Source organism: Schistocerca piceifrons, chromosome 11, assembly GCF_021461385.2.
Source record: "Schistocerca piceifrons isolate TAMUIC-IGC-003096 chromosome 11, iqSchPice1.1, whole genome shotgun sequence".
NCBI lineage: Eukaryota > Metazoa > Arthropoda > Insecta > Orthoptera > Acrididae > Schistocerca > Schistocerca piceifrons.
Genome location: NC_060148.1, coordinates 78,684,689 through 78,712,603, shown reverse-complemented (window position 1 = coordinate 78,712,603; position 27,915 = coordinate 78,684,689). Strand labels below are relative to the sequence as shown.

General features: G+C 45.7%; 1 protein-coding gene across 1 annotated transcript in view; it reads right to left on the bottom strand.

Annotated features, from left to right (window-relative positions):
- LOC124719894 (alpha-mannosidase 2) overlaps nt 1-27,915 on the bottom strand; it is a 784,015-nt gene that overhangs the window by 129,640 nt on the left and 626,460 nt on the right. The window contains exon 11 of the mRNA XM_047245074.1: nt 10,181-10,503. Within this exon, the coding sequence (XP_047101030.1) occupies nt 10,181-10,503 (323 nt within the window). The remainder of the gene's footprint in view (nt 1-10,180; nt 10,504-27,915) is intronic.

Genomic DNA, 27,915 nt, shown 5'->3' with positions numbered 1-27,915 from the left:
TTGATGACTCGGTCGACGACTAATGCGATACAGGAGTTTTTAAATTGTCCTTCGAACTACGTTGCTTATATCGCGGCAATGGATAAAGCTTTCACAAAGCAACACGACGATCATTAATTACATGTGTTTGTTTGTCTTATTACAAATTCTGAGCCGTCCGCAGTGGTCGAGCGGTTCTAGGCGCTTCAGTTTGGAACCACGCGACCGCTACGGTCTTAGGTTCGAATCCTGCCCCGGGCATAAATGTGTGTGATGTCCTTAGGTTGGTTAGGTTTAAGTAGTTCTAAGTTCTAGGGAACTGATGACCTCAGATGATAAGTTCCATAGTGCTCAGAGCCATTTGAGCCAACAAAATCTGAAAAGATTCGCACAAGTTTGAAGCAAAAAACCCACAAAAACGTGTTTTTTGCAGGTAAAATAGGAATGAAGCTAGATTTGTGACAGCGAGTTTTCAATTTTATCGAATGAAAGCATTTTTAATTTATTTGATTCATTTTAAATCGTTTCTGCGCACTCAATTCACGTAAGAACGAATTTTATGGGCTACATTCAGCTCGACTTTCAACCATCGTATCTCCACAACGCACAAAGCTTGTTGGATAAATAAAAATCTGTTTTGACTTTATCCATTTATCTGTCTTCGTGCAACTTTGAATCGATTCGTACAAATTTAAAGTATCGAAGTGGCGCCCTTCAAAAAGAAACACGTTTCTTGATCGGTTTTGCACGTGAAACCAGAACGGTGCGTATTCAATTCAAATGGTACAATAAGTTGAGGATTAATTTCAGTCCAATTAAATTTTTTTGCAGAAGGAAGTAATCAATTCGCAAAATTTGCCTGGGCGCCAGTTCCGGTTCGTCGTTTAAACCTTGGTTAATATACTGAGTGGATATAATTAAACTTTCCCTATTTAATACGTTATAACACGGAGACTCACTATCATACGAGTACCAAACATGGTAGCATTAATGTCCAGAGTACGGGGTGCATGATTTCCATGCGTCACAGCGCCACCGTCCGGTTCGACCTACAGCCACCAGATGCCGTGATCAGACATCGTGATTCATAGTCCCACACACGTGACCAGTCGCAGTGCACTTGTTGACGTGTCAACGTGAGCTCGGACAGAAGGAGCAGGGCATTATTGGTGAAGCTCTGTTACCAAAACAACAGTAATGCTGCAGCTGCATTTCGAGAACACCGCCGGCTGAATGGATTATGGAAGGGTCGACTTTCTCCGCCTGCTGTGCGAAGCATGACGAAGAAGATCGAATCGACTGGAGAACTGGGCCGGCAAGAGGCCGACGAGCGGGTGAACCACAGGTGGTTGATGAGATCGCTGTTGCTATGGCAGACAACGCTGCGCGCAATTCCCGATTGTCAGGCAGTGCGTGTGCTGTGTCACGACAGCTGAACATCCCGTGGTCCACTGTACAGAAGGTGTTTCGAACCATTCTCAAATGGTATCCGTACAAGATCCATACCGTACAGCAGCTTGCAGCACAGGATGCACAACGGCCTGTTGACATCTATCTCCACTTTCTCGCACGGATTGAAGTTGACGAGGGCTGGCCCTGCAGCAACCTATGGGCAGATGAAGCTCATACTGCTCTGAGGTGAGGTGAACTGAGGTGAACACACAGAACTGCCGAATGTGGAGATCTTCAGGTCCAGTCAATGTGTATGAAGTTCCCCTGTACGAGGTGCATTCAAGTTCTAAGGCCTCCGATTTTTTTTCTAATTAACTACTCACCCGAAATTGATGAAACTGGCGTTACTTCTCGACGTAATCGCCCTGCAGACGTACACATTTTTCACAACGCTGACACCATGATTCCATGGCAGCGGCGAAGGCTACTTTAGGAGTCCGTTTTGACCACTGGAAAATCGATGAGGCAATAGCAGCACAGCTGGTGAATGTGCGGCCACGGAGAGTGTCTTTCATTGTTGGAAAAAGCCAAAAGCCACTAGGAGCCAGATCAGGTGAGTAGGGAGCACGAGGAATCACTTCAAAGTTGTTATCACGAAGAAACTGTTGCGTAACGTTAGCTCGATGTGCGGGTGCGTTGTCTCGGTGAAACAGCACACGCGCAGCCCTTCCCGGACGTTTTTGTTGCAGTGCAGGAAGGAATTTGTTCTTCAAAACATTTTCGTAGGATGCACCTGCTACCGTAGTGCCCTTTGGAACGCAATGGGTAAGGATTACGCCCTCGCTGTCCCAGAACATGGACACCATCATTTTTTCAGCACTGGCGTTTACCCAAAATTTTTTTGGTGGCGGTGAATCTGTGTGCTTCCATTGAGCTGACTGGCGCTTTGTTTCTGGATTGAAAAATGGCATCCACGTCTCATCCATTGTCACAACCGATGAAAAGAAAGTCCCATTCCTGCTGTCGTTGCGCGTCGACATTGCTCGGCAACATGCCACACGGGCAGCCCTGTGGTAGTCCGTCAGTGTTCGTGGCACCCACCTGGATGACACTTTTCGCATTTTCAGGTCGTCGTGCAGGATTGTGTGCACAGAACCCACAGAAATGCCAACTCTGGAGGCGATCTGTTCGACAGTCATTCGGCGATCCCCCAAAACAATTCTCTCCACTTTCTCGATCGTGTCGTCAGACCGGCTTGTGCGAGCCCGAGGTTGTTTCGGTTTGTTGTCACACGATGTTCTGCCTTCGTTAAACTGTCACACCCACGAACGCACTTCCGACACATCCATAACTCCATCACCACATGTCTCCTTCAACTGTCGTTGAATTTCAATTGGTTTCACACCACGCAAATTCAGAAAACGAATGATTGCACGCTGTTCAAGTAAGGAAAACGTCGCCATTTTAAGTATTTAAAACAGTTCTCATTCTCGCCGCTGGTGGTAAAATTCCATCTGCTGTACGGTGCTGCCATCTCTGGGACGTATTGACAATGAACGCGGCCTCATTTTAAAACAATGCACATGTTTCTATCTCTTTCTAGTCCGGAGAAAAAAAATCGGAGGCCTTAGGACTTGAATGCACCTCGTATGGTGAACGCGTCACGGTATGGTGTGGCTTCACGATATCTTCACCATTGGTCCATTCTTTCTTTGAACAGGTTGGCGCTCTAGGACCAAAGACGTGCAGTGTGACAGCCCAGCATTACTGCGATATGCTTCGCCAGGATGTCAGACCCTCACTACAGAAGAGAGATGCATTGAACTCGACAGTTTCCGCGCAAGATGGGGCCACACCGCACATCGCTCATCAAGTTCACCTCCTTCTCCGAAACTCATTTGGCAACGATCGAATTATCAGCCGATCGTTTCCAAATGCTCGGCCATCACAATCACCTGATCTCACTCCCTGTGATTTCTAGTTGTGGGGCCACGTGAAGGACAGATTTACCAGGGAAACACTCACACATGTACTGACGTGAATCCCAGCATATCAAGAGAGGTAGCCATGCTTCGTTCTGCTGTACAGAATGCAATCCTGCGCTCTCAGACTTTTTTGGACACTGATAGGCGCCATATTAAGCCCCTTTGTAAGGATTAAAGGTACCGGTATGTAATGGTACGATGTACCGTAGCAGCCCATTAAATGTGTTTCTGTTGAATTGATTCTGCATTATTTCTCTTTCTCATCTCCTTGACATTAATGCTACCAAATTTGTTGGTCGTATGGTAATTAGTTTCCGTGTTATAACGTGTTAAATACGGAAGTTTAATTACACACATCAAAAAAAGTTTTGCATCACCTCGGTTCAGAGAGTTTCGGAACCTGTACAGAAAACTGGAATACAGATCAACATAAACATCTTTTCCGCCCTTTTTTATTGCTGATGAAAACCACACATTGCATCTTGTACCACCACACAGCGAGACCTTCAGAGGTGGTGGTCCAGATTACTGTACACACCGATACCTCTGATACCCAGTAGCACGTCCTCTTGCACTGATGCATGCCTGTATTCGTCGTGGCATACTATCCACAAGTTCATCAAGGCACTGTTGGTCCAGATTGTCCCACTCCTCAACGGCGATTCGCCGTAGATCCCTCAGAGTGGTTGGTGGGTCACGTCGCACATTAACAGCCCTTTTCAATCTATCCCAGCCATGTTCGATAGGGTTCATGTCTGGAGAACATGCCCGCCACTCTAGTCGAGCGATGTCGTTATCCTGAAGGAAGTCATTCACAATATGTGCACGATGGGGGAGCGAATTGTCGTCCATGAAGACGAATGCCTCGCCAATATGCTACCGATATGGTTGCATTATCGGTCGGAGGATGGCATTCACGTATCGTACAGCCGCTACGGCGCCTTCCGTGACCACCAGCGGCGAACGTCGGCCCCACATAATGGCATCCCAAAACAGCAGTCCTGTGGCTGAACAAAAAACATTATTTAAGATAGTGGCGTTGCTGTCAGGGATCCTCCGAGCCATAATCCTTAGGCAGCGGTCATCCACCGCAGTAGTAGTAGCCCTTGGGCGGCCTGAGCGACGCATATCATCGACAGTTCCTGTCTCTCTGTATCTCCTCCATGTCCGAACAACATCGCTTCGGTTCAGTCCGAGATGCCTGGACACTTCCTTTGTTGAGAGCCCTTCCTGGCACAAAGTAACAGTGCGGACGCAATCGAACCGCGGTGTTGACCTTCTAGGCATGGTTGAACTACAGACAACACGAGCCGTGTACCTCCTTCCTGGTGGAATGACTGGAACTGATCGGCTGTCGGACCCCCTCCATCTAATAGGCGCTGCTCATGCATGGTTGTTTACATCTTTAGGCGGGTCAGAGGGACTGTGTCTGTGATACGATATCCACAGTCAGCAGCTATCTTCAGAGTTCCGGGAACCTGGGTGATGCAAAAATATTTTTGATTTGTGTATAACCACCCGGTACTGTAACATAGCTACAGTAAGGCAGATGTTCGGATGACTACACAAATGGCTGCTGGTCCCCGCTAAAACCAAAAACCTTTTATCCCCTCCCCCCAAACCGCGATTCTGCATGAGTGATTTCCATACATATTTGCTACAGCGCTTCCAAACCGCAACGAGTCTACAGAGGTTCTTAAGATATCTAAATGTCTTTGAACCTTCTTCACGTGTGTTTCTTTGTTCACGGGCAGCAACTTGCTGGCTGTGTACAATTTTATATTATTATTTTTATATACATTACTTTTCATGTCCCGTAAGTCTGGTCGTAGATGTAACGCGTTTATTAATTGCATAGCTCTATTACTGTACTGGTGAACCACAACAAAATATTAACAGAAATATCTGACTGTTGTTCCGAACAACTTTAATGAATCCCTTGAGTCATCCAGCGAAAATGTGGCACAAGACGGTACAAAGAGGCATATCAATCAGAAGCAGGTCTACGCTTTAAACACTAACTCCAGACTTCTGCTTCAAACAACAGTGCGCAAAACTAAAGGTGATCGCCAGGGTATACAGTCTGGTATTGGTCTTACAAGTTCTCTGACAAACTGCTTTCAAATGATAGATTCGTAATCGTGTTTCAGCTTTCTGGGAGTGGTATGCACCCAGCATCAGCTTCCCCACCATAGTCACACATTTGACATCCCACACTCTGACTCGAAGAATGTTACCCTGCTATTGGTTATTCGATTTTTTTTTTTTTCCTGACGGTCGTCCCGAAAATATTGAACTACCATTAGACTTCCTTGTCAGCCTTATTGTGCCGTGTTTCGTTGTTCACCGTTTATAGTTTCCAGGCTGTTTTATTTTCTTCTGTACTGCGCCAATGAACGGAGGAAAATTCCAGCGAATCCTACATGGAGCGTAAGTCACGTAGTAGCCAACTACTGGACGTGTTTAACTGAATACAACGAAAACTGTTTACCGCGAGGCAAAAAACCATTTCAGTAAACGTATGCACAGTGAAAGTATTGGTTAACTATTGATACAACCGTTACTGATGCCGTGCACAAACATATAGAGCACTTGATCTAGCCGGCCGCTGTGGCCGAGCGGTTCTAGGCGCTTTAGTCTGGAACCGCGGTCGCAGGTTCGAATCCTGCCTCGGGCGTGGATGTGTGTGATGTCCTTAGGTTAATTAGGTTTAAGTAGTTCTAAGTTCTAGGGGACTGATGACCTCAGAAGTTGAGTCCCATAGTGTTTAGAGCCATTTGAACTTGATCTACATTATTTTGTATGTACAGTGCACTGAAAAGGTGGGACGACTTAAATTTATTGTATGGCTCACACCTCTTCAAATTAGACGCAGGTACAGCGTGCAAACAATTCCAGTCAACATTTATGACAATGTTTTCAAAACGGCGCATCCAATTGCTGAAGATACAGTCGCCGTCGTCGTGCAAGACAGACTATATATAAAACAATTGAAGACGTTGAAATGACCACATCTGCCGCCGACAAGAAAAGGAATACGATCAAATCTGTTGCTGCACACGCTCTACTGGACGGACCTGCAGTCTTTTGTGGATGCAGACTGAACTTCAGCATCGACATCAATGATTCGTTTACCCACTGAAATGGATGGCTAAAAGTCGCTGTTGTACGTGGTGGAACAGGCGTACCCAATGTATCCGGACTGGAAAGCTTTGTTGATCGCGACATCATAGCATACCGAACATATCATGTTACTGAAAATCCAATTCTGTCTGGGGCGGGCCACAGCCCCTCCCTGTCCTGTCCTTATCGTATGCATTCTCCTAAAATGCATGCAGTCTTAGTAAGGGTATCGGTCTGCGTGACTGAGTCGTATTTGGAAAGATCCCGCATTTTAAGGTTGGGTGTTCGAATTAAACTACCAACTGTAGGTACTGCCACTCTATTCTCTGTCCCACTTGAACGATCTCATACAGACAAGCGCTAGGAACAGATTCTTTACAGGGCCAATCCTGATTCGTCACGGTGGCCGTGCGGTTCTAGGCGCTTCAATCCGCAACCGCGCGACCGCTACGGTCGCAGGTTCGAATCCTGCCCCGGGCATGTATGTGTGTGATGTCCTTAGGTTGGTTAGGTTTAAGTAGTTCTAACTTCTAGGGGACTGATGACCTCTGGTGTTTAGTCACATAGTGCTCAGAGCCATTTGAACCTGATTCGTCTAGTTTATTCTCGACTGAAACTGATACCCCATCTCCCACACTTACTTAGCAACGAGTCGGAACATCATGTAGTGATTGCAGCTTGCCTATGGCAGTATTGGTTCTGGGTCTGAGCCGGCCATCGAGACAGTGTCATCCACATGTAAGGCGAGCGATGTATTACAGAGAGGGAGCGTAGTCTTTAGCAAAGCAATACGACCATGATACTTGAATTGTAAGCATGGCCAGTATTTAAGGTTAGAATTGTATCAGAAAAAGAGAGATGAGTTTCCAAGAGGAAACTGAACCCTCCCAGAAATTCCTAAGAGATTTCAGATACAATTTATAATAACAACTATTGTATTTCAGGTGAGGGCTACAATTACAGAAAGAGATCAGCTTGCAACAGGGCAACGCACTGTCTCACAAAATGCTAGGGGATTTCAGGTACAAATTGTAATAGTAGTTACGACATTTAGGTCGAGGACTGCTTTACAAAAGGTCATCAGTTTACAACAGCACAATGTAACTTTCCACAAATTTCTCTGCGATTGTTGTTGTTGTTGTTGTTTCAGTCCTGAGACTGGTTTGATGCAGCTCTCCATGCTACTCTATCCTGTGCAAGCTTCTTCATCTCCCAATACTTACTGCAACCTACATCCTTCTGAATCAGCTTAGTGTATTCATCTCTTGGACTCCTTCTACGATTTTTACCCTCCACGCTGCCCTCCAGTGCTAGATTTGTGATCCCTTGATGCCTCAAAACATGTCCTACCAACCGGTCCCTTCTTCTAGTCAAGTTGTGCCACAACCTCCTCTTCTCCCCAATCCTATTCAATACCTCCTCATTAGTTACGTGATCTACCCATCTAATCTTCAGCATTCTTCTGTAGCGCCACATTTCGAAAGCTTCTATTCTCTTCTTGTGCAAACTATTTATCGTCCATGTTTCTCTGCGATATGAAGTACGAATTGTAACAATAGCTAATATCTTATTTAAGGTGAGGAGAAGGAGAAGGAGATTAGAGTTTAACGTCCCGTCGACACCTGTGGTCATTAGAGACAGGGCACATGGTCGGATAGTGAAGGATGATGAAGAAATGCGGCCGCACCCTTCCGAAGTAACCAACCCGGCATTTGCTTTAAGCGTTTTAAGGAACTCACGGAAAACGCAAATCAGGATGGCTGGACGCGTGTTTGAACCGTTGTCCTCCCGAATACGAGTCCAGTGTGCTAACCACGTGCTACGTTACTCGGTATCTCCAACGTGATAGCTGTATTATTAAAAAAAAGCACTTTCCAACAGGACAGCTCAACCTCCCATAAACGCTTAGGGATTTCAGGTAAGAACTATAATATTAGCTACAGTATTTAAGGTTAGAGCTCTATTATAAAAAGAGATGAGATACTAACATGAGAATGAAGCCTCTCACAAGCTGCTCAGAAATTTGAGATACACTACTGGCCATTAAAATTACTACACCACGAAGATGACGTGCTACAGACGCGAAATTTAAGAGACAGGAAGAAGATGCTGTGATGTGCAAATGATTAGCTTTTCAGAGCATTCACACAAGGTTGGCGCCGGTAGCGACACCTACAATGTCCTGACATGAGGAAAGTTTCCAACCGATTTGATACACAAACAGCAGTTGACCGGCGTTGCCTGGTGAAATGTTGTGATGCTTCGTGTAAGGAGGAGAAATGCGTACCATCACGTTTCCGACTTTGATAAAGGTCGGATTGTAGCCTATCACGATTGCGGTTTATCGTATCGCGACATTGCTGCTCGCGTTGGTCGAAATCCAATGAGTGTTAGCAGAATATCGAATCGGTGGGTTCAGGAGGGTAATACGGAATGTCATGCTGGATCCCAACGGCCTCGTATCACTAGCAGTCGAGATGGCAGGCTTCTTATCCGCACGGCTGTAACGGATCGTGCAGCCACGTCTCGATCCCTGAGTCAACAGATGGGGACGTTTGCAAGACAACAACCATCTGACGAACAGTTCGATGACGTTTGCAGCAGCACGGACTATCAGCTCGGAGATCGTGGCTGCGGTTACCCTTGACGCTGCATCACAGACCGCAGCGCCTGCGAAGGTGTACTCAACGACGAACCTGGGTGCACGAATGGCAAAACGTCATTTTTTCGGACGAATCCAGGTTCTGTTTAGAGCATCACGATGGTCACATCCATGTTTGCAGACATCGCGGTGAACGCACATTGGAAGCGTGTATTCGTGATCGCCATACTGGCGTATCACCGGGCGTGATGGTATGGGATGCTTTCGGTTTCACCTCTCGATCATCTCTTGTACGCATTGGCGGCACTTTGAACAGTGGACGTTACATTTCAGATGTGTTACGACCCGTGGCTCTACCCTTCATTCGTTCCCTGCGAAACCCTAAATTTCAGCAAGATAATGCACGACCGCATGTTGCAGGTACTGTACGGGCCTTTCTGGATACAGAAAATGTTCGACTGCTGCCCTCGCCAGCACACTCTCCAGATCTCTCACCAATTGCAAACGTCTGGTCAATGGTGGCCAAGCATCTGGCTCGTCACAATACGCCAGTCACTACTCTTGTGGTATTGTGTTGAAGCTGTACACGCCATCCGAACTCTGTTTGACTCAATGCCCAGGCGTATCAAGGCCGTTATTACAGCCAGAAGTGGTTGTTCTGGGTACTGATTTCTCGGGATCTATGCACCCAAATTGCGTGAAAATGTAATCACATGTCAGTTCTAGTATAATATATTTGTCCAATGGATACCCGTTTATCATCTGCCCTTCTTCTTGGTGTAGCAATTTTAATGGCCAGTAGTGTACGAATTGTAAGAGTAGCTACTGTATTTAAGGCGAGAGCTGTATTACAAAAGATCAGTTTCCAACAAGACAATGCACCAACAAGAAACTGCTCAGGGATCTGAGGTACGAGTTGTAATAGTTGCTTAATGTATTTACGTGAGGTCTGTACTACGGAAAGAGAAGAGTTTCATCAGGACAATGCTCCCGCTAACGAGCTAGTGAGGGATTTGAAGTATGAATATTAGGAGTGGGCAGGGGTATGAGGTGTGAGGGCTGCGCAGTTTCCAGCAGGATAACGCACTGTGCCGCCTACCTGAGCAGACCGGTGCGGCCGTCGAGCAGCAGCTTGAGGCGGTGGTTCTCGAGCTGGACGTCGCCCGCCTGCACGGGCCGCACCTCGAACGGCGCCGGCTGCGCCTCCTGGCCGGCGGGGGCGGCGGGGGCGGGCGGCGGCCGGCAGCGCGCGCAGTAGACGACGGCGCGCGAGCCCGGCGGCGGCGCCTCGGCGCGCTCCACCGTGTACACGGCCAGCGACAGCGGCGCCAGGTCCGCCACGAACAGCAGCTCGAACTCCTCGCCCGACATCTGCAGGTAGGGGCCCGGCGACGACTCGCCGCCCACGCCGCCCACGCCGCCCTGACAACACCAGACACACACACACACACACTCGCTATGTCTCACCGCGGCTCCAACTCCTCTCCTTCTCACAAGGGAACCTCCCCATCGCACCCCCCTCAGATTTAGTTACAAGTTGGCACAGTGGATAGGCCTTGAAAAACTGAACACACATCAATCGAAAAAACAGGAAGAAGTTGTGTGGAACTATGAAACAAATAAGCAAAATATACAAACTGAGTAGTCCATGCGCAAGATACGCAACATCAAGGATAATTTCAGCGCAGGAGCGGCGTGGTCCCGTGGTTAGCGTGAACAGCTGCGGAACGAGAGGTCTTTGGTTCAAGTCTTCCCTCGAGTGAAAAGTTTACTTTCTTTGTTACAGTGCAGTGCAGTTAACAGAGACGTCAATGAACGAACGGACAGATCATAATTTTGCGAAAATGAAGAAAGTAAACTTTTCACTCGAGGGCAGACTTGAACCAAGGACCTCTCGTTCCGCAGCTGCTCACGCTAACCACGGGCTCCTGAGCTCATACTGTCCTTGATGTTGTCTATGTTGCAGATGGACTACTCAGTTTGTATATTTTGCTTATTTTTTCATAGTTCCACACAACTTCTTCCTCATTTCTCGACTGATCTGTGTTCAGGTTTTCAAGGCCTATCCACTGTGCCAACTTATAACTAAATCTGAGGGGGGTAGCATGGGGAGGTTCCCTTCTTAGGGTATCGTACCTTAATCGCTAAAAACGGAATCTTTGCAGGATCACTTTGTTGTTGACACTTCCTGGCAGATTAAAACTGTGTGGCGGACCGACACCCGGACTCGGGACGTTTGCCTTTCGCGGGCAAGTGCTCTACCATCTGAGCCACCCAAGCACCACTCACGCCTCGTCTTCACAGCTTTACTTCTGGAAACATCCCCCAGGCTGTGGTTAAGCCATGTCTCCGCAATATCCATTCTTTCAGGAGTGCTAGTTCTGCTAGGTTCACAGGAGAGCTTCTGTGAAGTTTGGAAGGTAGAAGACGAGATACTGGAAGAAGTAAAGCTCTGGGGACGTGGCCTGAGTCGTGCTTGGGTAGCTAAGTTGGTAGAGCACTTGACTGTGAAAGGCAAAGGTCCCGAGTTCGAGTCTCGGCCCGGTGCACAGTTTTAATCTGCCAGGAAGTTTCATATCAGCGCACACTCCGCTGCAGAGTGAAAATCTCATTTTGCACTTCGTTGTTGTCTGTCGGTCCCTCTGGTAAGAACCTCTTTTCTCAGGAACGGTCTGCCCCCGGTAGCTAAGTGGTCAGCGCGACAGAATGTCAATCCTAAAGTTACGTTGTGCAAGACGCGACAGTTGGCTGCGACTGCGACGCTGCCCCCTCCCCTTCTCTTTTCCCACCCTGGCAGACGGCGACACGGCCGCAACACGGCTGGAGTCGTCGCCGTTTCCCAAGCTCCGGTCGGCGGCGGCGGATTCAAATACATAAGAAAAATAAGAATTCCGATTTTCTTGCTGTAAAAAATACTGCATGTTAATGCAACAAAGTTACATCGGCTCCCAGAGTTAGTTTTTCGATACAGATTCTCCTTTTACTTTAAAAAATTGAAAAGTATCTCTTCCGGTTTTGCGTGTTTTTTTCGCTGTATATTACTTCTCTATCAATTGTGAGGAAAGTAAAAGGCACAAAAAATTGATGTTTGCGTATCTTACAGTTTCACATCACAGCTTGATAATGAGGTGTCTATTTTTCGGATATTCGCCACAGTTATCCCGATACTTAATTTACAAGTAACCTACTGCATAAAATTTGAATTGTGTACAGTGAAAAATGTGGTCGCTGGCCACTTTACGTATGGTTCACGTTAGGTCATACATCGTTGCCGATGAAAAGAAGCTAACATATCGAAATTATTTTTAAAGTTGAGATCAGATTGATATCGATCTCCGTTTCCGAGATTTGGGCTCATATATCTCCAGGAGCGTCGCGACTAGCCGCCAGTTCTGTCGACGCGCGACGAGAACCGTGTGGTCATCACACGATAGAGAATGCATTTGTTTTGTTTCGCTGACACATTTGGACCTAATGAAACCATTTTATGTCATATTCCTCCGGTATGAGTTACTAATATTTCTCCATATGCTCTTGACAATTTCATTTAAAACGTAGGTTTCTTAAAGCCAAGTGATCAAGCAGAACCCATTTTCTTGGTTTTGCTGAGGCATCTGAACCTGTTCCAAGCTTTCTTTCTCGTTTATTTCTCTGATACGAGTCCCGAATATTCCTCCATCTGTTTTTGCACATTTCACCTAAAATTCCAATGAAAGATAAGTTTATTAACAATAAGCGCACGCTAGCTTCATTGCATTGTTTCAAGTTCTTGACAACAAGATAGGGTTACACCTTAATCATCTCTAGAATTTTGATTCTGAACGTCTACAGTATACACTGGCAGAAATGTGGAAGAAATAATGTCCATGCTTGTTCACAAAATTTCCCCAAATTATACTTGTCAGTTTCTCCCATGCAGAAACTTTTGGAACAAGCTAAGGCAACTTTCATAGCCGACTGAATCTTTATTCCCATCGAAATGAACTTCCATATTCTTGTATTCTGACAGCATACATCGTTATGGATGACATCAACATTTAATCTTGCCAAGCTGCACTCAAAAGATGACTCCAGGATTTACAAAAGACGAATTTCAATTGTGAACTGTGTCAGACCAGAAGGGCCTTGTAAAACAGTAGTGCACTTTTGGCACAAGTTTTTTGAGCACCATCTTCTACCAATGAATTGAAGTGAATGTGACAAATAACTTATTGCAGCATACTGTTTGCGCAATCTGTTGAGAAACGCCTTCCTCAAAAACGAACATCTATTGATTACAGAAAGCTGTACAACAATCTGGTGGTGGTTTTTCACAACTAGAAGGTATCATCAAGACACCAATCTACCGTTTACTTTCAAAGTGAAGGTATTGTAAAATGTAACTTTTCGTTGTACTTTAGATTGTTCATTTTATAATGTATTTGCCGTTTTCAATTTTTATCGTCACAAAAAAGAGTAACGCGAAAATTGACCTTCAAGTTCATTTTCATCATTCTAATTCTACATCTGCATGGATTATACTGATTTTCATAACAGGCCTGAAAAATTTGCATTAATGGGAAAATATTATATATTTCACTCACCTGCCAGTTTCAACTGTGCACCAATTTCTTCCCAAATTCTGTCTCTGAACATAGTGTGTCTATATTTAGGGTTCTTCAAATCGTAAAGGCAAGGCTGTTGCGAGACCAGCTCACAGAGCATCACATCCTGTGAGTGGCTCATTTCAGTTTTCCTTGACTGGCTCGACATCTTTCTCGCAGCCGTACGTCTTTGTGTCGTGCGACTTCCGTCGCAACACTGCTCACTGGTGCAGTGCTGCGACAGCTGCCGCAACAGTCGCGTGTCGCATCCCAAACTCGAACTGCGCATGCGCCAGCGGACAACTTCTGACGTCACGTAGCGACCCGTCGCAGTCGCTAGTGTGCGTCGCGTCTTGGACAACGTACCTTAAGGGCCCGGGTTCGATTCCCGGCTGGTTTGGAGATTTTCTCCGCTCAGGGACTGGGTGTCGTGCTGTCCTAATCATCAACCCGTTGTGCGGCCTATGTACGTGTGCGTGGTGATCATATCCCATATTGATGTCGGGGTACATGCGCAGCAAACAGTGGCGTTTTGTAGCAAATGTGTTTCGGGACGGTTTTCTCAACTTGTCACCAATACCGTGGACTTGCCTATGCTGCCTGTGCCTATGCTATTAGCGCCAGTTTTGTGTAGTGCCACGTTGTGTGGCACCACATTCTACAATTATCCTTAACTTATGAGCATAAGTGCATACTGTTGACTCCCACGTACACAGGAAGTATAACTGTCGTGATAAAATAACAGAAATCAGAGCTCGCGCGGAAAGTTTTACGAGTGCATTTTTCCCAAACGCTATTCGATAGTGTAATAGTAGATAAACAGTTTGAAAATGGTTCTTTGAACCGTCTGCCAAAGGCTTGGATGTGAATTGGAGAAGCAGCCCTCTAGACTTACGTGTACTATTACAACTACGAACGTTACTGGTATTGTCGGATTTCGACTGACGCTTGACAGCTAACTACAAAGAGGTGTAATGTGTTGTACGATTGTCTCAGGTTTTGTAGGCGTGACTGATTATTGTTCAAAAATGTTAAAATGTGTGTGGATTCCTAAGGGACCAAACTCCTGAGGTCATCGGTCTCTACACTTACACACTACTTAAACTAAATTATGCTAATAACATCACACACACCCACACCCATGTTCGAAGGAGGACTCGAACCCCTGACAGGAAACGTCGCGCAATCCGTCACATGGCGCCTCAAACCGCGCGGCCACAGTGCACGGCAATTATCAGCGTGCTTTTAGGTGATATGTCCAGTTGTTGCTTCAATTTTATGTAGTTTTTTTTTCCATTTTATGCACTGTGGGGTTATTACCTGGATACGTGTCTGTTTAAAGAGTGCCTACATGAGGTTCTAGAGTGGACATTACATACTACCAACGAATACTTTCCGCCTGAATGAAGTACAGAGAGTAGAAAATATTCATTGTCTCGGCTGACCGGAAAATGAGTTTAAAGGGTGCGCTAGCAGAAGTAAAGGGAATTGTTAAGTGGTTATTAATTACTAACTGCGAGGAAGATGTGGCCTTTAGCTGCACGAAGTGTTTCCAGGATTTCAACATCTACGAGGTGTGGCTATAAAATAACGGGACAACCGTGGCGTCTTCCCAGTCGACTGCGACGTCTGTAGACAAATCAGTGTGGTCGTGGTTTTCGTTTGTGTAAGAGCTGTTACTTTGTTTTGCCGGAAAAATGATAAGTGTAATATTTCAGCAACGAACAGTCGTGAAGCTTCACATGCAACTTCTCCGCCCCCGGTAGCTGAATGGTCAGCGCGACTGAATGTCAATCCTAAGGGCCCCGGTTCGATTCCCGGCTGGGTCGGAGACTTTCTCCGCTCAGGGACTGGTGTTGTGTTGTCCTAATCAACATCATTTCATCCCCATCGGCGCGCAAGTCGCCGAAGTGGCGTCAAATCGAAAGACTTGCACCAGGCGAACGGTCTACCCGACTGGAGGCCCTAGTCACACGACATTTACATTTTACTCAGGAAGAGATAGACATGTTGTGGTCTGATGCAGCTTGCCACGCTACTCTATCCTGTGCAAGCCTCTTCTTCTCCGAATAACTACGGGAACTTACTCTGATGAGGACAAACATTATGACCACAAATCAAATGGTTCAAATGGCTCTCAGCACTATGGGGCTTAACATCTGAGGTCATCAGTCCCCTACAACTTAGAGCTACTTAAACCTAACTAACCTAAGGACATCACACACAGCCATCCCCGAGGCAGGATTCGAACCTGCGACCGTAGCGGTCGCACGGTTCCAGACTAAAGCGCCTAGAACCGCTCGGCCACTACGGCCGGCCATTATGACCACCCGCTTAATATCTTGTCTGTCTATCTTTGGAACCGAGTGCATTACTGATTCTGCATATGAGGGATTTGACAGTTCGATGGTAAATTTGTGGAAGTAGGTGGCATTAGATGTCTACAAACTGGTCATGTAATTCGCGTAAATAACGGGTAGCTGATTTGCTTTTCTCTTTTTTTTGGGGGGGGGGGGGGGGTTAGGTCTTATGGGACGAAACTGCTGAGCTCATCGGTCCTTAAGCTTACACACTACGCTAAGAAGGACACAACTCCCATGCCTGAGGGAGAACTCGAACCTCCGACGAGGGGAGCCGCGCGGCTACCCTGCGCGGCTCGCTGATTTGCGATAGCGACGAAGATGGGTTCCATAGAATTTATATCAGCCCAATCTGGTCGGCGATAAATCAACGTTATTTCACTGTAATACTCCTTAAACCACTTTAGCACAGTACTGGCTCCGAGACACTAACACCTCAATACTAGGTGAACTTATCAACACACTGTATACAACAGAGGTGATTAGAGTAAAACATTGTCAAATAAAGTAAAGTAGGCATCAGAGGATGTAGATGAAGATGAAATGGGAGATAAGATACTGCGTGAAGAGTTTGACAGAGCACTGAAAGACCTGAGTCGAAACAAGGCCCCGGGAGTAGAAAACATTCCATTAGAACTACTGATGGCCTTGGGAGAGCCAGTCACGACAAAACTCTACCATCTGGTGAGCAAGATGTATGAGACAGGCGGAATACCCTCAGACTTCAAGAAGAATATAATAATTCCAATCCCAAAGAAAGAAGGTGTTGACAGATGTGAAAATTACCGAACTATCAGTTTAATAAGTCACAGCTGCAAAATACTAACACGAATTCTTTACAGACGAATGAAAAAACTAGTAGAAGCGGACGTCGGGGAAGATCAGTTTGGATTCCGTAGAAATGTTGGGACACGTGAGGCAATGCTAACCTTACAACTTATCTTAGAAGAAAGATTAACAAAACGCAAACCTACGTTTCTAGCATTTGTAGACTTAGAGAAAGCTTTTGACAATGTTGACTGGAATACTCTCTTTCAAATTCTGAAGGTGGCAGGGGTAAAATACAGGGAGCGAAAGGCTATTTACAATTTGTACAGAAACCAGATGGCAGTTATAAGAGTCGAGGGACATGAAAGGGAAGCAGTGGTTGGGAAGAGTGTGAGACAGGGTTGTAGCCTCTCCCCGATGTTATTCAATCTGTATATTGAGCAAGCGGTGAAGGTAACAAAAGAAAAATTCGGAGTAGGTATTAAAATCCATGGAGAAGAAATAAAAACTTTGAGGTTCGCCGATGACATTGTAATTCTGTCAGAGACAGCAAAGGACTTGGAAGAGCAGTTGAATGGAATGGACAGTGTCTTGAAAGGAGGATATAAGATGAACATCAACAAAAGCAAAACAAGGGGTTCGCCGATGACAGCAAAGGACTTGGAAGAGCAGTTGAACGGAATGGATAGTGTCTTGAAAGGAGGATATAAGATGAACATCAACAAAAGCAAGATAATGGAATGTAGTCGAATTAAGTCGGGTGATGCTGAGGCAATTAGATTAGGAAATGAGACACTTAAAGTAGTAAAGGAGTTTTGCTATTTGGGGAGCAAAATAACTGATGGTGGCGAAGTACAGAGGATACAAAATGTAGACTGGCTATGGCAAGGAAAGCGTTTCTGAAGAAGAGAAATTTGTTAACATCGAGTATAGATTTAAGTGTGAGGAAGTCGTTTCTGAAAGTATTTGTATGGAGTGTAGCCATGTATGGAAGTGAAACATGGACTATAAATAGTTTGGACAAGAAGAGAATAGAAGCTTTCGAAATGTGGTGCTACAGACGAATGCTGAAGATTAGATGGGTAGATCACATAACTAATGAGGAGGTGTTGAATAGGATTGGGGAGAAGAGAAGCTTGTGGCACAACTTGACTAGAAGAAGGGATCGGTTGGTAGGACATGTTCTGAGGCATCAAGGGATCACCAATTTAGTACTGGAGGGCAGCGTGGAGGGTAAAAATCGTAGAGGGAGACCAAGAGATGAATACACAAAGCAGATTCAGAAGGATGTAGGTTGCAGTAGGTACTGGGAGATGAAGAAGCTTGCACAGGATAGAGTAGCATGGAGAGCTGCATCAAACCAGTCTCAGGACTGAAGACCACAACAACAACATAGTGACTACATAAGGCAATGGATGCTGCACAACAATAGGCCTCTTGTACCATATGATATTGCTGAGCTACTTGGGAATGCATTCCTGAAATGTCAAACAACTGAAATAGCCATTTCAGGGTTCAGTGTCACAGGAATTTTTCCTGTAAATCGCAAAGAGTTTAAAGATATTGACTTTGCTCCCTCTGAAGATATCGACGTTTAAAGTCTGATGTAGATGCTCTGAAAGCCAGTAAAGGGCGAACTCCTAAGGACAAGCCTTCAAGTCAATCAGCTCAATGCATTCATCCTGGCACATCATCGACATTAACTACACCATCTGCACGAGACTTGGCAGAAGCTGGGCCCTCAGGGTGCTCTTCCCAACAACGTTTTGGTCATGTTTCTCCCCAAGACGTATTGCCGATACCAAGACCAAAAAGAAAATTGACAAACAAAGGCCCTAAACCCATTACTTGTGCTGTTGTAACATCTTCTCCTTATAAACGTGCATTAGACGAGGCAGAAGAAAAGGAAAAAAAGAAAACTAAGAAGAAACAAGACGGAAAAGAAAAGAGCAGTACAATGAAGAAAGGCGGCAATGAAAAACAACCAAATTCTAGAACAAGCAGCAGAAATAAGTTGCGTGTATGAACATGAATCAGATGAAGGCATTGAAGTTGGTGTTTCCGTTCCTGATGTTGACGACGCTGTATGACTATTTTGTGAAGGGGTTTTTTCAAAGGACACAAAAGGTGAACTTTAGGTCCAGTGTATATAGCCTGTGAGACGTGGGCTCACAACGAATGCGCTGGATGTGAAAAAGATGCTTATGTATGTGGCTACTGTAAATAAATTAGGCGTAGGCCGTGAAAATCATCCCACCAGTAGACTAATTAACAATGTTCAGAATGAATCTTTCTTTCATTATACACAAAAATTAAATAAAATTATTTTTTTCAAATTTTTGTTTCTTTTTATTTCAAACTACCTTCGGGCCCATATTACCAGCACAAATTCTTGACGCAACAAAATGCAGACTATCAAGAAAAAAAATAAAATTATGTTTTAAATATTAAAAGTTGAACCAAAACTTGTCGTAACTATTGCAGGACATACTAGTGATATCTTTTATGTTAATTTCAGGTGATTGTACTAAAAATAAAAGGTGTTATATAAAAAAACAAAGTGGGGGCCTATTTATCCACCTTTACCTCTATGCCACTTCATATTTAAAGCGCACATATGTAAATATTGTTAGCATTCCTTTTCATTATGGTCTATGTATTGTTCTTAAGCTGTATACCGTTTGTGAGTGTATTTATGTTTTTTCCCATTTTTGCTGCAGATCTGATGATGGTCATTAAAGACCGAAACCGATAATCTGTTAACAAAAAGTTTGTGACTATAGACGTAAATTAAAGGAAACTTAACACTAACAATAAACCACGTTGGGAACCTCAGGAACCACAAGAAATATTCAGTCTTTTTCTTTAAGTGACAGCTTTTTATTTAGTTAATAATCACACGAAAACGCAAGTAATCAAACAAATTAAATTCGCGCCGAGTCACGAATACAAAAAGCAGAGCACTCAGTGTTTCGGACTAGAGTGCACTAGGAACGTAACTAAACTAAAAATTAAAAAAAGAAGACAAAAGCTTTCCGCTTGACGGATAAAAACTAAGTAGAGAAGGTGAAAAGGCAGCGACCACGTGGAGAGCTGTTCAATTAAAACTTACCACTCGCTCTTCAGCCCCTCCCACTATTCGACGTGGAGTTGCCAGTGACCTAGAAATGTGCGCAGAATTTTGCTGCTGCTCCACCCGCTAAAATTCTGTAACTCTTCAGCATCACGTCTAGGTGTTCATCTGTGCTCTGCGAGAAACTAAGCGGCGTGTGGCAGAGGGTACATTTCGCTGACATTTGTTGACACTATCCCTAGTAACTTTTTGTCCAGAAGGTAATTTTTTTAAAAAAATGTATCAAGCAGACTGTTGTTTAGCTACGAGGGGGACATTTAGCACCATGACCGCCGTTCTTGTAACTTAGTTCGTTACGAAGATATGAACAGCGGTACGTCCTTTTCAAATAGCACACTACGTGAGCGTTTTTGGTGCTGCTTTACACTGACTGTTACTGATACCGAATGAAGCAGTGTTTTTGTTTTGCTATACGTTATTTGTACAAAGTAGTTTCTAGACGACATCTTCCTCCGCTCAGTGTTTACGAGGGGCGTTTGAAAAGTCGGCCGGCCGAAGTGGCCGTGCGGTTCTAGGCGCTACAGTCTGGAACCGAGCGACCGCTACGGTCGCAGGTTCGAATCCTGCCTCGGGCACGGATGTGTGTGATGTCCTTAGGTTAGTTAGGTTTAATTAGTTCTAAGTTCTAGGCGACTGATGACCTCAGAAGTTAAGTCGCATAGTGCTCAGAGCCATTTGAACCATTTTTGAAAAGTCAGTGCAAAGTCAGGGAGATGGGATGACCAGCGCGTGTCAGTTTAGTTAGTAACATCTTCGGAAAGAACTCACACCAAGTTTCAGCGATACTGATGTTTGGCATTCGTGTGAATCAAGGAAGTCGAGTGATTGCCAAAAAATGGACGAAAGGGAATTTCGTGTGGTGACTTTATGAAAGGTAGCCGGCCGCGGTGGCAGAGCGGTTCTAGGCGCTTCAGGCCGGAACCTCGCGACTGCTACAGTCGCAGGTTCGAATCCTGCCTCGGGCATGGATGTGTGGGATGTCCTTAGGTTAGTTAGGTTTAAGTAGTTCTAATAAAGTTCTAGGGGACTGATGATCTCCGACGTTAAGTCCCATAGTGCTCACAGCCATTTGAACCATGAAAAAAAAATGGCTCAAATGGCTCTGAGCACTATGGGACTTAACATCTATGGTCATCAGTCCCCTAGAACTTAGAACTACTTAAACCTAACCTAACCTAAGGACAGCACACAACACCCAGCCATCACGAGGCAGAGAAAATTCCTGACCCCGCCGGGAATCGAAACCGGGAACCCGGGCGTAGGAAGCGAGAACGCTACCGCACGACCACGAGATGCGGGCTTGAACCATGAAAGGCAAAACGCCTCAGGAGACTAAAGAAAAGCTTGATAAACATTACGGTGACTCTGCACCTTCGATTAGAGCAGTTTATAAGTGGTTTCAAAATTTTCGGAGTGGTCATACGGGCACAAGTGATTCTGAACGTTCTGGACGCTCTGTGGATAAAATCCATTTGTGTGACTTATCGAGTAATCGAAATTCAGCTGATTTCTTTTAGTACTCATGTGAATAACTACACACTTTTCCTTATTCAGGGTCAATTGCCACTTTTTGCACCATACAGATATCTTATCTAAATCATTATGCAAGTCGTTTTGGTCATCTGATGACTTTACAAGACGTTCTTCCGGTCCATATGTGGCATAACAGCAAACCAGTGCTTAACAGTACTGGTTAAAAACAGTGTTGGTTGCAATTTTAGTTTTTTTATTTTTCAACGACGCGTTTCGCCTTATTTAGCTATCTTCAGGTTATCTTTTCTAGATGGAAGCGAGAGGCACCAAGATCTGCATAACGCGTTCCCGTTCACAGGAGCGAGTAACAATAACATGGGGACTCAGGTAGCAAGTGTAAGTGCGTCTCGCGTCCGCCTAGAAAAGATAACCTGAAGATGCCTAAATAAGGCGAAACGCGTCGTTCTGCAAACAATCTAAGACGGGCACTCAGATTGTCCCCTATGTCGTTAATATAGATCAGGAACAATAGAGGGCCTATAACACTTCCTCGGGGAACACCGGATATTACTTCTGTTTTACTCGATGACTTTTCATCTGTTACTACGAATGGATAATGGATAATGGAATGTAGTCGAATTAAGTCGGGTTATACTGAGGGTATTAGATTAGGAAACGAGACACTTAAAGTAGTAAAGGAGTTTTGCTATTTGGGGAGCAAAATAACTGATGATGGTCGAAATAGAGAGGATATAAAATTTAGACTGGCAATGGCAAGGAAAGCGTTTCTGAAGAAGAGAAATTTGTTAACATCGAGTAGAGATTTAAGTGTCAGGAAGTCGTTTCTGAAAGTATTTGTATGGAGTGTAGCCCTGTATGGAAGTGAAAGATGGACGGTAAATAGTTTAGACAAGAAGAGAATAGAAGCTTTCGAAATGCGGTGCTACTGAAGAATGCTGAAGATTAGATGGGTAGATCACATAACTAATGAGGAGGTGTCGAATAGAATTGGGGAGAAGAGAAATTTGTGGCACAACTTGACTAGAAGATGGGATCGGTTGGTAGGACGTGTTCTGATGCATCAAGGGATCACCAATTTAGTATTGGAGGGCAGTGTGGAGGGTAAAAATCGTAGAGGGAGACCAAGAGATGAATACACCAAACCGATTCAGAAGGATGTAGGTTCGAGCAGGTACTGGGAGATGAAGAAGCTTGCACAGGATGGAGTAGCATGGAGAGCTGCATCAGACCAGTCTCAGGACTGAAGACCACAACAACAACAACAACACTACGAACTGTCACCTTTCTGACAGGAAAGTGTCGATGGCCACGTGTCCATTTCAGTCATAGTTGCCAGTGTCATGCAGTTGACATTGGAACATGTACAGATCGACGGCTGCGGAAGCGCATGGTTATTGGTGTTTTGGTGCACTGTGTGTTCAGACACACATGTACTCTGCCTAACATTAAAGTCTGATGTTAGTTCCACCACAGTCCTGTTTTACGAGTCTCCTCAGCCTACGACATCCACGGCGCCTGGGTGTGGCTTCACCTTGGTTTCGCCACTGTTGAAGACACTCACCACAGCACTCCTCGAACACCCGACAAGTCACACAGTTTCTGAAATGCTCGTGCCGAGCCTCCGGGCCATCACAGTCTGCCCTCGGTCAAACTCAGACAGATCGAGCGCCTTCCCCATTCTACGCAGGGACACCTCACTCACTGATACTACATGCACCGCGCATGTGTCTGACAAGCAGTCATTCCTCACTAGATAACGCTGCTATCGCCTTGATGGGTTTATATCGGTAGTAGGTAGGTGCTCATAATGCCCTGGTTGATCGATGTACATCTGTCCTCTCTGGATCTACTGGAGGGAGCCGTTAAGATCTCGCATGGCGTCGTGTACCACCCTCTTGAACCCACAGAATAAATATCGAAGTGACAGTCGTGGGATCTCCACCAATCGAGGAGCAGAACTGCCGAACAACCGACTGCGGTCTCAGTAGGACATGATTCTGTCGCCGTCAAATACCGACAAGTGCTCACAGACATTTCTCCTCCTTACACCAGGTGAACACAATGTCCATACAAACAAACAACACTCAATTGTGACTTCTCAACGAGAAACCTACTACACGATCTTTACTTATATACAGAATAAACACTCTTAAGGAGAGAAATTCGCGTCGAAGGAATTATCCAAATACGACGGAAATCAGGAGATGTGATGTACATGTACAGAGATATCAGGGGGGTGACATGTACGTGTACAGAAAAACAAATGTATACAATTTCAGAAAAACTGGGTAATCTATTTTAAAAAAAAAAAAAAAAAAAAAAAGCTTCACCAACTGAACAAGTCAACAAAACGTTGTCGACCTCTAGCCTTATGCAAGCAGTTATTCGGGACTGCTTGACAGATTTCCTGGATGTCTTCCTGGGGGATACCATGCCACATCTTATCCAATTGGTACGTAGACTGCTGGTCTTCGAGGCTCAGTCTGAAGCGGAGCTCATCACAGAAGACGGTTTTACTCTAGTCAATGAGATCTCAGGGCAAAGACGTGTCTGGAGATGCCCAGGGCAATCGTTGGAATACTATCCTGGCTGTCGTCTGCTGTACAAATTGACAGCCAACTGCTCGACGGATTTCCTGGATGTCCTTCTGGGGGATACCATGCCACATCCTATCCAATTGGTGCGTTAGACTGCCGGTCGTCGAGGCTCAGTTAGAAGCGCGCAGCTCATCACAGAAGACAGTGTTACTCTGGTCAATGAGACCTCAGGAGAAAGTCGTGTCTGGAGATGCCCAGGGCAACCGTTGGAATACCATCCTGACTGTCGCCCGCCGTACGACCTGACAGCCAACTGCTCAACAGATTTCTTGGATGTCTTTCTGGAGGATACCATGCCACATCCTATCCAATTGGTCCATTAGACTGCTGGTCATAGTGGCTCAGTTCGAAGCAGGACTCACCACAGAAGACAGTTATACTCTGGTCAATGAGATCTCAGGACAAAGACGTGTCTGGAGATGCCTGGGGCAACCGCTGGAATACCATCTTGACTGTCGCCTACTGTACAACCTGACAGCCAACTACTCACAGATTTCATGGATGTCTTTCTGGGGGATACTATGCCACATCCTATCCAATTGGTGTGTCAGACTGCTGGTCGTCGAGGCCCAGTTCGAAGCTGGGCTCATCAAAGAACACAGTTTTACTCTGGTCAATGAGATCTCAGGACAAAGACATGGCCGGCCGCAGTGCTCATGTGGTTCTAGGCGCTACAGTCCGGAACCGCGGGACTGCTACGGTCGCAGGTTCGAATCCTGCCTCGGGCATGGATGTCTGTGATGTCCTTAGGTTAGTTAGGTTTAAGTAGTTCTAAGTTCTAGGGGACTGACGACCAAAGAAGTTAAGTCCCATAGTGCTCAGAGCCATTTGAACCCGTTCTCGAACAAAGACATGTCTGGAGACGACTGGGGCAACCATTTGAATATCATCCCGAATGTCCCCCGCCATACAACCTGACAGCCAACTGCTGACAGATTTCATGGATGTCTTTCTGGAAGATACCATGCCACATCCTATCCAATTGGTCCGTTAGACTGCTGGTCATTGAGGCTCAGTTTGAAGCAGTTCTTATCACAGAAGACAGTTTTACTCTGTTCAATGAAATCTCAGGACAAAGACCTGTCTGAAGATGCCTGGGGCAACTGTTGGAATACCATGCTGACTGTCGCCTGCCATACAACCTGACTGCCAACTGCTCGACAGCTTTCATGGATGTCTTTTTGGGGGATACTATACCACATCCTATCCAATTGGTCCGTTAGACTGCTGGTCATCGAGGCTCAGTTCGAAGCAGGACTCATCAGAGAATACAGTTTTACTCTGTTCAATGTGATCTCAGGACAAAGACATGCCTGGAGACGACCAGGGCAACCATTTGAATACCATCCTGACTGTCGCCCACCGTACAACCTGACAGCCAACTTCCGACAGATTTCCTGGATGTCTTTCTGGAGTACACCATGCCACATCCTATCCAATTGGTCCGTTAGACTGCTGGTCATCGAGGCTCAGTTTGAAGCAGGGCTCATGACAGAAGACAGTTTTACTCTGGTCAATGAGATCTCAGGACAAAGACGTGTCTGGAGATGCCTGGGGAAACCGTTGGAATACCATCCCGACTGTCGCCCACCGTACGACCTGACAGCCTAGAGTAATGGTCTGGGGTGACATTTCATTTCATACAACCGCTTTGGTTGTCCTCCACGGCACCCTTACAGCACAGTGATATGTTGATGATATTGTACGCCCTGTTCAGTTGCCAGTCATGATAAGCCATCACGTGCTTCCATTTCAGCAAGGTATTGCCTGCCCACAAAGGACGAGAGCTGCAAGGTCGCCACATCTCTCCCCAACTGAGAATGTTTGGAGTTTTATGGACAGAGCTCTCCAACCAGCTTGGAATTCTGTCGATCTAACTCGCCAATTGAACAGAATTTGGCACGATATCCCTCAGGCGAACATCTTAGAACTCTGTCAATACATGTGAAAACGAGTAACTGCTTACAGAAGGGCCGGAAGTGGACTAAGCCGTTACAGAGTTGTATAATTTGTGAAGCTCATTCTCTTGAATATCTCATCAATTTTTCTCAGATTGTTATCATTAGTTTATCTGTACATGTATATCACAGAGATTACCTTGCTATTCAGATTCTTCCTTCGTGGTGCGTCGTTCATTTTTTTCTCTTAGCGTGTATAAGTGGCGGTGAAATAAGAAACGGGGCAGATGGACAAAAAGTAAGTAAACTCTTTATTAGATTAACACATTTGTCCTACTGTGAGAGAAAATGACAACTTCATGGAAAAATGTTTGCGGTTGACTAGAGAACCTGGATAGTAAACGGGGGAGCTTCTCTTTGTTCGAACCAAATCAGCGGCCACCAATGACTTTTTTGTGGGCTCTGAAAATGTGGACATCGCGTGAGGAGAGGGGCAGAGATTGTGACTGTATGGACGATGTGTCAATCTTGTTTTCATTATGCTGCAGAAGTTCTTCTGGGGAGTCTTCTATTTTCCAGGCCGATATACAGAGATGAGCCAGAACATTATGAGCACCGACCTGCTGTCGGTATAAACATGTCCAGGCGATAGCGGCGTCACCCGGATGGTGCATACAGTACCAGTGAGCGTACTGTCCGTGTGTAGAATGGGGAAGGCGCGTGATCATTCTGAATTTGACGAACGGCAGATTGTGATGGCCTGGAGGCTCGGCACGAGCATTCTGGAAACTCGTCAGGTGTTCGGGGAGTGCTGTGGTCAGTGTGTTCAAAAAGTGGCGAACCCAAAATGAAAGTACGTACAGATGTCGTGGGCTGGGCACCCACCCCTCATCACAGATGTCGGACGTCGCAGGCTGCGTAGACTGGTAATACAGGACAATTGGCGAACTGTGGCGGAACTAACATCAGGCTTTAACGCTGAGCGGAGGACAAGTGTGTCTGAAGACACAGTGCACCGAACACTCCTAATGGTCTGCCTCCGCAACTGACAGCCAGTGCATGTGCCAATGTTAACACCACGACATGAGCTAGTACAGCTGAAATGGGCATGTGATCATCGGTACTGGATGCTGGTGGAGTGACAGAGCGTTGCACGGTCTGATTAATCATGTCGATGGGAGATGGGGGAATCTGTCGTCTCAAACGCCCCCTTATGCTCTGGGCAAAATTCGCATCAGAAGCTATGGGTCCAGCTCATGCAAGGCACCATGATGGCCAAAGGGTATTGTACACTGATCAAAGACCATGTACATCACTTCATAAGGGTCACTTTTCCCTACGGCTGTGGCAGTTTTCAACAAGATAATCCGTCGTCCCGCCGGCCGCGGTGGTCTAGCGGTTCTGGGCGCTCAGTCCGGAACCGCGCGACTGTTACGGCCGCAGGTTCGAATCCTGCCTTGGGCATGGATGTGTGTGATGTCCTTAGGTTAGTTAGGTTTAAGTAGTTCTAAGTTCTAGGGGACTGATGACCTCAGGTGTTTTGTCCGATAGTGCTCAGAGCCTTTAATCCGTCGTGCCACAAGGCCAGCAGTGTGATGGAGTGGTTCGAGGAACGCAGTGGCGTGTTCCAACTGGTGTGCTGCCCCCCAAACACACCAGATCTGAACCAGATCTAACACATCTAGAATGTGACATCGCTGCTCTCCTGAATTGGCAGTTAGGTGATCTGTGTGGGCAGATGTGGTCCCAACTCCCTCCAGCGATCTAGCACGGCCTCACTGCTTCCATGCCACAATGCGTCACTACTGTTATCCGAGCTAAAGGTGGACATACTGGCTATCAGGTAGGTGATCTTAATGCTCTGGCTGATCAGTGTAGGCAACTTTGATGTGACAACAAACAGATTCTTTTTTCCTTTATTTCCCTTAAAAAAAAAATGATATGCTTAGCCATGGAAACTGGAGAGTAGATTGTCCGAGGATACAGAGACGCGGAGTTGTC